This window comes from Drosophila miranda, chromosome 4 (genome assembly GCF_003369915.1).
Source record: "Drosophila miranda strain MSH22 chromosome 4, D.miranda_PacBio2.1, whole genome shotgun sequence".
Taxonomy (NCBI): Eukaryota; Metazoa; Arthropoda; class Insecta; order Diptera; family Drosophilidae; genus Drosophila; species Drosophila miranda.
This window is the reverse complement of record NC_046677.1, coordinates 23,133,314-23,146,702: the sequence shown is the minus strand read 5'-3', so window position 1 is coordinate 23,146,702 and position 13,389 is coordinate 23,133,314. Positions and strand designations below refer to the sequence as shown.

The window sequence follows — 13,389 nt, the reverse complement described above, 5'->3', positions numbered from 1 at the left end:
TACCTTACTCCAAAAGCTTAGTTCAGAACTATTTAAATCAGAAATCCATTGATTTATTGCAATACTGAAGGGGAATTCTCATATATTATATGTTTGAAAAATGAAGCAGAATGATCAGCATGAACCTAAAAATCTTTTTATTCTGGTATATAAGCCAACCATTAGACTGCTGCAAACGAAACGATTTTGTTAATATTTAAAGCAAATAATTCAAGTTTAAGAGAAAAAAAAAAGACAAAAAAAATTCATTCTGCATCGGCCGGGAATCGAACCCGGGCCGCCCGCGTGGCAGGCGAGCATTCTACCACTGAACCACCGATGCTTGATACCTGAAGAGCTCAGATTTGCATCTGGAAGCTCCAGTCGGCGTAAGCTAAAATCTGTGTCATGGAAAAGCTTTCAAAGCCACTTTTCAATAACATACAAATGACGCGAGTTCGAATCCCACTCCACACAGCTTTACTTTCGTTTCTTTTTCTCCTTTTTGGAGTAATTGTTTTTTATTTCCTTTTTTGGGGGTTTTTCATATTTTTCTGACGAAACGCATTGGGCATGAACAATTCCGGGTTGTTCCATAAAGCGTTTATGCGACTGTATGCCTTGGCCCATAAATAAGCCAAGGAGCAATATGTGGGGGGAGTGAGTGTGGTGTGTGATATTCCTATTCCTCATAGCCAGGCGGCCATAAAAACCCTTGCACACACACTGCTTCCCGATGCCCGTCACGTATTCAATCACAGCCAATGGCTACACAAAACTGCGCTATATCAAAAATTTCGGTCTATCGCTCCGTGCGTGGTATACAAATGGTACCATTTTACAGACACCGACAACCCGCACATCTTCAACACCAGTTCCCAGTTTCAGTTTCAATCCCAGAGCAGATGTGCGGGGGCTGGACTGAACTCACAGTTAAACGGACCAGCACCAGGCTATGGGCACTATTGACGCGACCGCAATGTCAACAATTGCAGCCATGACGACGACGAGGACGAAGGAACAACAGATTTAAGCACTCCGAGAGTTAACCAGGGAAGTTGGCCAAGCGAAAACATTTCGCCAGAATGCTGGTTGTGTTAGAGGATAATGGTTGTTGGGCTGGACTGGAGGTTGGTTTGCTTTTGCTGTATTGAGTGTTGGGCGGTATTATGATGATGAAGTCGCCGCCCACCACCCAGCCAGGCAGCAGGACAATAGAAATGCGAGGACACTGGAGCAGCTCATGCACACAGACACCCAGAGAAATATATATAAATATGTAAACGACTGTATGCATGGTGGCAATGATATCGATGTTCTATAATACTCTTACCGGTTGGGGTACTATATAGTTTTGAGTGCACTGAAGCGTAAATATTCTTTGTCAGAGCAGCTTTTCCACGTATCCATTAGCTCTTCTAACGATATAAAATCTTTCAGTGAATGATGGAGAGAAGAGCCTTTCAATAGGGTATTCTAAGCTTCGCTTCTCCTAACCCTTGGCCTCCTCCTTCTCCTTGTTGTTGCTTTTGTCGTTGGTATTCCTGACCCTGCGCGCGCACTAAAAGTGAAAAGAATTCGGCTTGGGAGACAGCGGACACCAGAGGGAAATCCCAACTACGATGCGGTTGGGGCCTCCGTTTCGTTTCGCTTCGCTTTTCTTTGGCTCCTCTGTCACTGTTATTGGAGCTCTTTCTGGGGGAGTAGCGCATGTGTAGGTCGTGTAGGAAAGTCCTGGCGGCCAGGCAGGCAGGCACGCAGGCAGGCAGGCAGGCAGGCGTCCTGGCGGCGTCATCTACTCCAAATCTCAGCCGAGTGCCGCAATTTTTGGCTATAAATACCAATGTCGGCACGCAGCTTCGCTTAAACTTACATTGTTATCCTAGTGTTCAGGACACAGCGTGTCCGACGGCGAGCGAGCGACAAGAACTTATTCAACTTATTCAGGACGTGACGTAGTTAACATCCTGCACGGGTATCCTGGTACACGGCAGTACCCCTCCGACGACTCATTCCTGCTCCTAAAAAATACTGTGAGTCAGCGGGGTTGCAGGTGCAGCTGTACCAGTTGCTGCCACTGCCACTTGCCCCCTGTTTTTGGCGTCTGGCTTTGGGGCTGCTTCTGCTTTTGGTTTCAGTGTCAGTGTCATAATAATAAATTTTAAGCATTGTGTAATCCTCCAATCCTCCTTCAATTGAGCAAACATTCGCTGAATCGCAATTAAGGCGCAGCCAACAGCCAAAACAAAACGGGAATAAAATTTAATTAAATATTTTTCCAAGGAAGAAATAATTTTTAAAATGAATCGCAAGCTTTTGGTGAATTATTGCGAATATTTCTTAATAAAAGAAATACCTTTGTGAGGAATTTAAGCATTTATATGCAATTTTTCACCGGAAATTAAGGAAGACTTTTCTTCCAAATAAAGTTCCCGCTTTTCTTCGAGTGTAACGCTTAAAAAATTCAAGAAATTTAAGAAATTTTGAGGTTTTAATTACCCAACTCTAAGAAATGCACAACTTTCAATTGAATACAGTGCGTTTCAGTGATTTAAGTTGGGGTAAAAAGAGATCTCTAATAGTTCCTATACCTTATATTCGGAATCTTATATCTTTAAAGAGAATCCCAAACGCAGTATGAATGAAATATCATTCAAAAGAGGTATATCCCTCACTTTTCTAGTTTTTCTATGATGATCACCTCCCCCATCGTATATCTATGAAACGCAATGCCTTCTCTAACTATTACTCAATACCATGGCATGCCATCTGTGGGATATTTTTCTGGTTTGACCCCACCTCAAAAGCCAAAAGCCTCCATTGCAATCCCAATTACGAGTCCTACAATTGCCCCCTCATCTGAGGAGCCATCACTCCTTCCCCCTCGCTTGTTGCAGCAATCACACTCATTCCCTATCTCTTGTTGCAGCCACACCCAGACGACCGCAGCCACAAGAACGCCCACCCCTCCACCAACAGAAGACACCAACAATGAGGGCAGCAAGGAGCTCCCAAACGGGAACGGAGAGGGAGAGTGAGAGGTGTCTCATCATGGGAATGGGCCTGAATCTGAGGCAGGGACACAGGTGGCTTGTATGGCTGCTGCTCCTGCTTTTGGCCATTCCCCCGCAGATGGTCGACGGCCGTTACCTGCCCACAAGGTCGCACGGCGATGATTTGGACAAGTTGCGTGAACTGATGCTGCAGGTGAGCCATGTACCATACCAAGCCATGCCATGACATGCCATTCGTAGCGGTAACTACAGTTAATGCACTGAAGCCGAAGCTAAAGCTGTGGGAATACACTGAAAGAAATTTCATACCCGGAGGCATACTGCTCGAGGAAGAGTGTGTGTGCGAGAGAGAGGGAGAGAATGAGATTTCATTTATTCCTTCAAGCTTTAATAATGATCCGATCGGACCCAGATAATGTCAATATCTGAATACCAATTATAAATCGACATAAAATTCGGAAAAGAAAAATTCTACAAAGAAACTCTTCAAACTATTGTTGTAAAAAACGAAGGGATTCATTTAGAATTATATTCTATTAAATTGTTATATTTTATTCAGAATAGTATCCGTTTTCAATATTTTAATGAAATTTTTTCGAGTGTACATCTTTACATCTGTGTGATTGGTGCAGGGGGGTCTTCTGTGTCTGTGTCTGTGCATGCCCCCCGAAGTTCAGTTTTGTGCATTGGCATTTTTGGGCATCGGTGGTGCCACTGCTCTGCTGCTGTGCTGCTGTGTTGTCAATATAATTAACTAAATGAAAATGAAAATGAAAATGAAAAGAGTGCCCATCGACACAGACAGACAGAGAGACAGAGACCCGAACGAAGCAACAACAAAGCGGGTTAAAGCGTGGTATTAAGTTGCAATTATGTCGCCAATTATTGAGGTTTTATTTTCGACTTGTTTTTGTTTTCGTTTTTCGAGATGGTTTGGTGCTTCTTTTCTTTTCCTTTTTTTGTTGGGTTCCGAGTGGAATTGAATGGAATGGATGGGTTACGTCATCGGATGGTATATCATCGAGGTATAAGGTTACGGGTGTCCCTCTGTCCCTCCCTGGTGACTCCTGCTTATCGAAGACCCACTTTTGCCCCTCCTGCTGCTGCTGCAAACCATTTCAGAAATATTTTTACATATTTCGCAAGCCTCTTAAAGAGGGGTCTCTGGTCTGGTCTGGGGTCTGGTCTTCCCATGGAGAGGAGAAGCCTGCTCGGCTACAATCCCCCAACAATCTGTCGGCTTGGCCAACACTTTGGCTGCTTCTCATCTTTTGCACAATATTTTTGGAGACGCAGCGCCGCTGCTGCTGCTCTGCCACCGCCACTGCTGCTCTGCTGCTGCTGTTATTTAATTTTTTCTTTTTTTCCACGCAGTTTCCTGTTCTTTTTCGCAACCAAAACACAAAAATGCGGCTTAAATGGTTAAAGGGGAGACGGGGAGAAGGAGGAGTGTGTGCAGAGGAGCCCCACTTAAATAAATGTGGATGTGCAGCTGCAGACTGCCACAAAACAACCTGCAATCCGCAACCTGCAACTGTTTGCATGCTGCAGCACACAATCTGTAGCACTCAGAAACCCCTCATTTTCTGAGTCATGGCCCCACTGCGAATCGATAAATCGCTGACGTGCGACGCAGACAAAGACCAAGAGCAGACCAAGACCATACTTGGCCAAAAGCAACAGCAAATATCTACAAACTTGGCCAAAAGAAGCAGCAAATATCCACAAAAAGAAGGCAACAAAACTGTAGCAAAAAAAAAAGAAAAGGGAAATCAAATGTCAAATAGCAAATAATGACGATGACGTGGTCTGAGTCTGGTCTGGTCTGCCGGTCTGCTGGCTGGCGTCTGCCGATGATGAAGGTTGACTTCTCTACGTCACATCGGAGACAAGTCACGACAAATGGGGCAAGAGGGGGGAAAAACCAACTGAGGAAAATGGAAAAACACTTGACACACAATAATGCATTGAACCTGAGAGACAAGAGACAACAGAGACCAAGAGTACTATAGACCAAACATCGTGAGACAACAAACAAAGTTTAGCCTTTGGCTTATTGCCTGTGACAGCCAGGATGTCAGAACATGTCAGAACAGAGCATGAGATGCTTAAGAATACTAGGGGATGAGTTGGCATAGTAGGGGATGGTCTCCCCCTCGAATGGGCAAGTCGAAAGGGAATTCCCCAAAGCACTTTCTGTGAGAGCAATGACAGTTTCATAATGCTCTTGAGTTATTAGATGGTTATTTCATTAGTTAATAAAAGCCAGGCTGGGAAAACTTTATAATTCTATAATTAGGAGTTTATAAAATAAACATTTAAGGTCACATTTCGGATGATTTATTCCAAGGAATTCAGGCAAAAAGGGTAGACATTTTTGGGTGTTTCTCAAGAAATTACTTGGGAATTTATATTCAAAAACTAATACAATGAATCACGGAAGAAAAGACAAGATTAATATCGTAAAAGTTTTCGCCTTGGCAATTGCAAAAGTATTTCCAAAACAATTTAATTGCAAAATTGATTCCAACACTTGTCACACTCGCACTCGCAACCCATCTAAAGTTATTACCCACAGATATCACCCCGTAGGCAGAGATACCCCCCTTTAACCATGGATCAACCCAGAGACACCCCCGTCTTACCCATGGACTCCCCCCTCCAAACCCCAAAGGCAGCTGTTTATTTGCTAACCATCTTCCATCTCCAGTTCCAATCCTTGGCCGAAAACCGAGAGGGAAACAGATGGAATGCACAGACAGACAGATATAGAGGCTGTGAATCGAAGGGACTGAGAGACACAACACAACGAAACACAACTCGAAAAGGAAATCACATAACTTTTCACTTAACGACAACTCTCAAATTAAACTGTCCAAAAAGTGCCAGACGATGAGGAGAGTCTTTAATAAAGACAGAGAGAGGGGGGAAACACCCAGCTGCTGCCACCCACCAACCCTAAGCATACTCAACCCTCTGTAGAGATATGCCCCACTCCGCCTGTTCCCTGTTGCAGAGTCATCATTGCTTCCTTATGTGCCGCCGCTCGACCATTAACCATTAGCGTTTTAAAAGGAGTCAAAAAGGAGGGGAAAACCTTCGAAAGTAGTCGAAAAAAACAACCATCTACTGGTATTTCTGTTTTCTGTTTTTGATTTTTGTTTTTCGGCCTTTTTCAAATTAGCAATAATATAATTACTTGGCGCGAAATTGTTTTAGGTTTTTTCACACATCATCAACTCAACGGCAGCATCGCATCGCATCATTCGGCATTCGCGAAAGATACAAAAAGATACGCCAAAAGATGATCTTCTCTTCTTCTCCAGAGATGCGATGCGATGCGATGCGACGAGCGGTAGCCAGAAGAAAGAGGTTGTCGGATGGCTGTCGGTTCGCTGATAATTACACGACAATACCCCCCATTAACACATATTTTTCAGAGCTGATCATCAGAGAGGAGACATACCCCCCGCTGCCTCGTTCGTTACAGATAAAGTTCATTCAATTTAATGATGCGCCAAAAAATTTAAAAATTCAAAACAAAAAGAGTCCGAAAATGAACGAAACAATTAAGACAAGACGAAGTTCAAAATACTCTTAAAGTTTGGAGGATAAACTTAATGAAAACATAAAAAAATATTATATCTTTTAGTTACATAAAAAACACACAAAAAAGTTTTTGTAGAATACTTTATTTTATATCGAAAACAATGTCTTGAAATGTAGACAATTGTTGGGCCTCGGAACGAAAACCTTGGGAAGTCTTTAAACATTTCGAATAAATTTTCTGTTCTCGAAGTGTAACACACAATAATCATCTTCGAAAACGTAAAAATCCTAAACGCATCTATTGTTTGTTTTTATTCTTATTCTATTAATTAAAATATAGTTAAGAGTTTTTAAAATTTTAAATTTTTTGCACAAAATAATATTTATATGTATAATATAAATATAAAATCAGGTACTATACGGGGCCTTTGAGGGTATACAAAATAAAACCTAAAAATAAACACGAAAAACCTGTGACGAACTTCCCACGTTGAATAAATGAAGATTTCAAAAGGTTTTTTTGAAATAACTGCCATAAGACACCATCAAAGACCCCCACCGCCCCTTGTGTGTCTCGGGGGGCGATCTGTGTTAACAACAGCAACTATACGATAATTATAACAACCATAACAACACTCCAACTCCAAGTTTAACTCTTTCCATCCATCTCTTTGCAGATCTTGGAGTTGAGCAATGAGGACCCACAGCAGCAGCAGCAACAGCAGCAGCAGACGATGCCCCAACAACACCCACTTTTGCGTCTGCACAATGAGGCCAACAGCGGCAGCAGCAGCACGGCTGGTGGCAGCAGCAACGGCAACATTCCACGCGTATCCAACGGCAACTCGAATGCCGCCTGGCTCCAAAAACTAAGCGCCATGGGTGCCCTGGACGAGCTGGGCGGAGATGCCCCCCGTATGGGACCCAACTATGGACGCTATTAGAGGGGAATCTCAACAAGCACCTGACGACCTGACGACCACACGACACCACGACGACAATGGAATGGGTCTACAGGGGGGAGAATGTGGGGGGAAATGTTTTTGTGAATGAAACAGTTTTTGAATGGCAGAAGAATGGCAGAAAGGGGAGTCCGTGGGGCAGAGCACACTGTACATAGAATTGGATGATGGCAGAGCACATCGTGTACAGAGAAGGAGATGGGGCAGGGAAGTACTACAGAAGAGGGCAGAGCTTAAGAGGAAATGGTCAAGGGATTACAGACCCCATGGCAACCCAAAAAAGGAAATGTGTGAAAATCTGTGAAAATTCATGAAAATGGGCAACTAAATGGAGTTAGGGAAACCCTTCAGGACCACTTGCTAATACTTTCAAGTATATTTAAGCCCTTATGAACCATTTGAATGGCTTTTGAGACATTTTCAACCATTTTATGCTAGTTTGCACCTTTTATAAGGACCATTTTCCTGGTACTTTAAATCTTTCTGAAGTATTTTCACCATTTTGAACCTTTTTCAAACGTTTTTCACAATTCTAAAAAACTTTGAGGATCTGTGGAGTATACTTTTAACATTTAAACATTCTGGAAGGTGATTTAAATATTTTATTTGTTTTAATTTTATTTCTGTTCCGTTTTGAAATACTGTTTGAACAATTTTCCATACTTAAGCTATTTTTGAATGGTTTGAAAACCACTTTTGACAAATTGTTTAAGTAAAAGTAATTTTGTTTTTACAATTTATTTAAATTTTTTAAATTAGGTATTTGAAAAAATTCTAAACACTTAAAAATCTCCTTTATTGTTTTAACCCGCATTTTTGGATAGCAAATGAAAGCATTTCTAATGCCAAAAATTTTCTTTAAAAACCAAAACACTATTTTGTTTCAGATTAAACATGACTTCAGAGTATCCTTTTCCTTAAAGGTCGTATTAGTTATTATTCTCTTTACAACTTTTGAAAAAGTGACCACTTGAATGTTCTTCAAACAACCCTTTCTCAATGGCAGCAAAACATTCAACTATTCCCATAGCACTGCTCTCTGAAAAACTTTACCATTCGATTCCCATTCGTTTACAACACCTTTTCCCCTCACCCATCCTCCCCAGAAACCCAAAAGGTACACCCCCAAAACGAATCAACACTCAAAGGTTTTTAAATGCGAAAGGCAACAGCTGATAAACACTGGTTTAAACACACAAAAACAAACACGAAAAAACAAAAACAAAAAACCGAAAACAAAAAAAATGAAAGGACAAATGCAGTTCCTATGCTAGAACAATAATTTTAAACTTTTTTGGGTAATCCCAAGGCGACAAAAAATGTACCTATGTACCTACCTACTATATATATATGTAGAACAATCCCTTAATCCCTCACAACAAATAAATACGAGTATTGTATTCCCCATTTATGGTCTAGGTTAAGAGCGGATTTTCAAGTTTGTTTTTTTCGCACACGCAGCCCCTAAAAAAAGAGACAAAAATTACTACAAAAAAAGAAGAAGAAGCAAAGTCAATTGTAAATATTTTACTGGAGTTTTAATGGGCCCCCAAGGCTAAGGCTGGAGTCGTGGGGCATATGAAGATATATATTTATAAATTATAGTACTCCCCAACTAACCTCCACTAAAACCGGAGCTCTGGGCCGGCCGTGTGACCTCCACACGAAGATGGGCCCAAAACGAAAACTTTAATGGGATTTCATATAAAAGAGATATATATATATATATATGTACACAATATATTATACAAGAGCGCAGGCCCCGTTTATACGCGATACTTATATACTGTATTATTACCTACTATTATTAATTATTATTATTGTTATATCTATATAAATGTACATTAAATTGTTGTTAACTCACGTGGCTTCGTGGCTATTACTTAAACAACAATAAAGAAATCATTTTCAATGCAGTCTTAACTAGATCTCTGCCCAAAGATACATACACATACATATGTGTATCCATGGGATACGACCAAAGAGCCTTATGCAAGCACATCTCTTTCTTTTTCTGGTTGAAGATCTTTTGGGGAAAAGATTCCCATCTATCTCAATTCACTTTCACGTACTTCAAGTGCAACTCTTGACAAATTAAACACTGAAAAGTGGCACCCACCAGAGGGAGAGAAAGATTCCCCATCCCCCAATCCCCATTCCAATAACCAATCCCTTCCCCTGTCAATGCGGAACCCATTAAGTACCTACTCGGCCACCAAGTGCCCATTCCGTTTGTGACTTTTGTATCTTTCATCTTTTGTAAAACGAAATCATAATTGTTTTGCCTCTTTATGTAAATATAATATCATTTAAATGGTGCTCTCTGTCGGTTTTGACTCTGTGTTACATAAAGTCCACACACAGAAGAAAAGATACAATACAATACAATATATAATAATTAGTATTTTGCGCTCTGCCAAAGGTGTAGATGGCTCCCAGCGCAGAGCTGGAATCGGAGCTCAAGTTGTGGACTGGAGTGGAGTGGAGTGTGTCGTGGACCATGGAGAAAGCAGAAAGATGCCTTGTCGTTCGCTGATTATATGCCTCAGAATCGTTGTGGCATGGCAATGGCAGCTGCAGATTCATTAAAAATAGTGGCATAATTTGCTCATGCATATGGAGTAGGTTTGCCCCTGCCACTGCCCCTCCCTTTTCGGGGATGTGACAGTCATTTTGGGAAGTGCAAAAATGTATTGAAGAATGCGGCTACTGAAACAAACACAAATTGTTTTTAAATTTCCAAAAAAATATTAAAAATGTGGCAGGAAATATTGTAAATATTTTACGAAATATTCCGCCAATTCTATCTATCATATTTACCAGATCTTAGAGGTACAAAAAGATTTCAAAGAGATATTCGTAATTGAAGTATAACTATTATTATACATCTATCTATCTATTTATTAAATTTATTATAACCAAGTTTTTTTAGATGGGTAACTTTCCTGTAGTTTTTACAAGAAAGTATCTAAATTCAAAGGAACATTCCTCCAAGTTATTTATCTTTTTTTTTAAATGTCTTTCAATGCATTCATAGACGAATTAACGTATGCCATATTTTTCCTCCAGGAAGTTGAACTTTCAATCCATTTCTCTTTTGCAACCCAAAGCATGCTTCGATTTCCTCCAAAGAATGTCAAGGGTTGCCACATGAATCCATTTCGATATCCATTAGATATTTGCATATGCCTCAAGCCTGAAGATTTCCCCAGAGGATCCACTGCAACTGCAACTGCAACTAAAACTGAACCTGCACCTGTTCCACCTTGATGCATCCAGCATAATTTACTCAGCCACAGCCACACCACAAGCACAACAACAGCCACAGCCATAGCCACACGATGATTATGATGATGATGAGGAGGTTGATTTTGAATGTGAAAGATGAGCGTTGAAAATTAAGGAAATGCAATCTGTTGCAGGAGGCACGAGACACCCACCGAAGATGAACAACAAAATCAACAAAAAAAGTTGCCATTTAGCCGACGGCATTATAAATGATGCCATCGAGGAAAAGTGACAGTCTCTTGGGACTGCCCGACTGTTGCACTATCATTGAGGTGGTATTGGTGTTGGTGTTGGTGGCTGCGGCTCCTCCGTTTGGCGCCGCTGGCCACACACTGATTATGCCATTTCATCAAATTCCGGCAGCAGATTGCTGCAGATTCGGTCCAGGAGTGGCGCCTCCCCCCCGCAGAGGATCGGAATCAGAGACGAATGCAAAATACAGACTCTGATTGCCATTTATAGATTATGTGCATAAATCTTTTCCCAATCCACTGCACAGGCCAGGCAGAGGGGGCCATGAACCTATGGAAAACATTACAAAATATTTTGCTAATCATAATTTGCTGTTTGTTTCCTCAGAAATTGTCATGCCCCAACGCCAAAAAGAGGTGTAAATTATTGCTACAAGAAAAAACATGAGAAAAAACAAATTAAAGAAATTCCAAATTCAAAATATTGCAAAGAAAAAACATTAAATGAAATGTTTGTGGAGTTGCACGGCGCATTCGGGGAGTTCGGGAGCTCGGGAGATGGAAGGTTGCAGATGGGGGCAAATGCCCCAACAAACCCAACAACAAGAGCGTGAAGCTCATTATGATGGTTCGTGGCCAAAACGCGGACACCAATTACAACAGCAAACACAAGAGAATCACTAGAGTTTGCAAGTCTTGACCAATTTGATACCCTGGATAGTCAGGGGAAACCATTTGGGCTACGTTTAATCTGCGAAAATCAGTTTTGCATATTTAAAACTAAAATTCCTAAAGGTCCGAAGGATTGAGGAGAGAACAAAGTTTTTTCCATGACCTTCTGGTATGAAAACTCAACCTTTTTGAGTTTTTGCTATCTCTTTCTAGCGCTTGTCTCTCTGAGCGCCGTGAGAGAGTGGATGGTCCTCCCCACAGCGGAAGACGTCATCTTATTACAAATTTCATCTTGGACACAGCCAAATGTGGCGTGTTGATGCATTTTCAGGAATGCAATACACCCTCTAAGCTCTACAAATTCCAGGGTACACCGGCAAAACAGTACGCGTACTAACAGTAACAGTAACAGTAACAATAACAATAATAACAAACAGCACCCCATAACACAGAAAGAAGTTGAGTGAAAAAAAAACAAAAGACCGAAAGAGCATGAAGAAATGAAATAAAACCACACCAGACTCGAGTACCAATCCCCAGACCCCAATCTCCAGACCCCCATCTCTATCGCAGTCCCAGTCCAGAGCACAGGAGCCCCGTCTACTGGCCACCCCCTTCCACTCGTTTAACTTCAGATGAGAGTGAATCCACATCCACATCCCACCATCCATTGAAATTGAAAGTGAATCGTGCTACACGATCCGACACGATACGATACGATACGACACGATCCGATTCAAGCAAAGCGTTCGTCCAGCGATCGCGTTGGTTGCGAAGCAGCAAGAAAACATTACGGATTGGTTTGGATTGAATCCTCTAAATGACCAAAAATAACTATGGATGTATGCAATCTCTATAACGAGAAAAACAAAAGAGTTGTGGAGGGAGAAGAGAGAAGTGGGAAACAGGAAAGGCTGCTGTTTTTTTGGGATTAATTCAATGGCGAAATACTCTTTGGGGGAATACTACAATCGCGAGGAGATTGGCAATTCTTATGAAAAATATTATAAAATAAAGTACACAAAGTATCTGTCTAGAAAATATTTATTTCTTAGCTTTATGTTGGTTAAAACGGAAAACATTTCCACATAGGAAGCATAGCACCAACTTTTCCTGAAGCAAATGTATTACGAGATTGGATTTACGAGGCTATGGTTGGAAAGACTTGTTTATTTTATTCGAAATTTTTGCATTTCTCCAGTGAGAAAGACTTTCTTAAACTAATTGGATATATGTAGGTATGGTACATGTTAAGATCCATTGATGGACTATTCGATTGGTTTCTAAACTTATTCTATTCTTTATGTTATATATTTTATATTATTACATAGGGTTTTCCTAGATCAAAAAAGATCTTTTGATTCTAGACCTATGATATCTGAAACTAAGATTAAACCGAAATCTCTTTTTCGATAGTTCTTTTTTATAAATTCCTTTGTTTTTTTTCTTTATGTAGGATTTTAGATAGTAGATTAATACCCATTTGAAGTGTACTGATCGGATGAAACCCTATGCCATCTTTAATGATCTTGACCCCCTCCATAAAGAATCTAGGGTTCGCCTTGAACTGCATATGGAATCCACAGAGCGCCCTCTGTGCCAAAAAAAAAACAAGAAGGAGGCAGAGACGGAGGGAGAGAAAAAGGTAATTGAAAGAAGGAAAAAACCAAAAGCCGAAGAAACGGTCAGCAGGCGTCGCAGCTGCTGCTGCTGCCTCTGCTGCCGTCGCAGTCG

General features: G+C 41.0%; 1 protein-coding gene, 1 long non-coding RNA gene and 1 other non-coding gene across 3 annotated transcripts in view; 1 reads left to right on the top strand and 2 right to left on the bottom strand.

Moving 5' to 3' along the window:
* Positions 1-13,389, bottom strand: part of LOC108162385 — a 54,936-nt gene that overhangs the window by 16,820 nt on the left and 24,727 nt on the right. The gene's annotated exons all lie outside the window — the stretch shown is intronic.
* On the bottom strand, positions 252-322 carry Trnag-gcc. Its single transcript has one exon. It is a non-coding gene; the product is annotated as a tRNA-Gly (tRNA).
* LOC108162381 lies at positions 1,805-8,108 on the top strand. Its single transcript, XM_017297098.2, has 3 exons — positions 1,805-2,012; positions 2,909-3,186; positions 7,220-8,108. The coding sequence occupies exons 2-3, from the start codon at positions 2,971-2,973 to the stop codon at positions 7,484-7,486; spliced, it is 483 nt and encodes a 160-aa protein (XP_017152587.1). The 5' UTR covers positions 1,805-2,012; positions 2,909-2,970; the 3' UTR covers positions 7,487-8,108.

What these genes read in the sequence shown, in the direction of transcription:
- LOC108162381 (XM_017297098.2), top strand. Translation starts at nt 2,971, where the DNA reads ATGAGGGCAGCAAGGAGCTCCCAAACGGGAACGGAGAGGGAGAGTGAG. An exon ending in TGCGTGAACTGATGCTGCAG is followed by an intron (nt 3,187 to 7,219) that starts GTGAGCCATGTA and finishes ATCTCTTTGCAG; the next exon opens with ATCTTGGAGTTGAGCAATGA.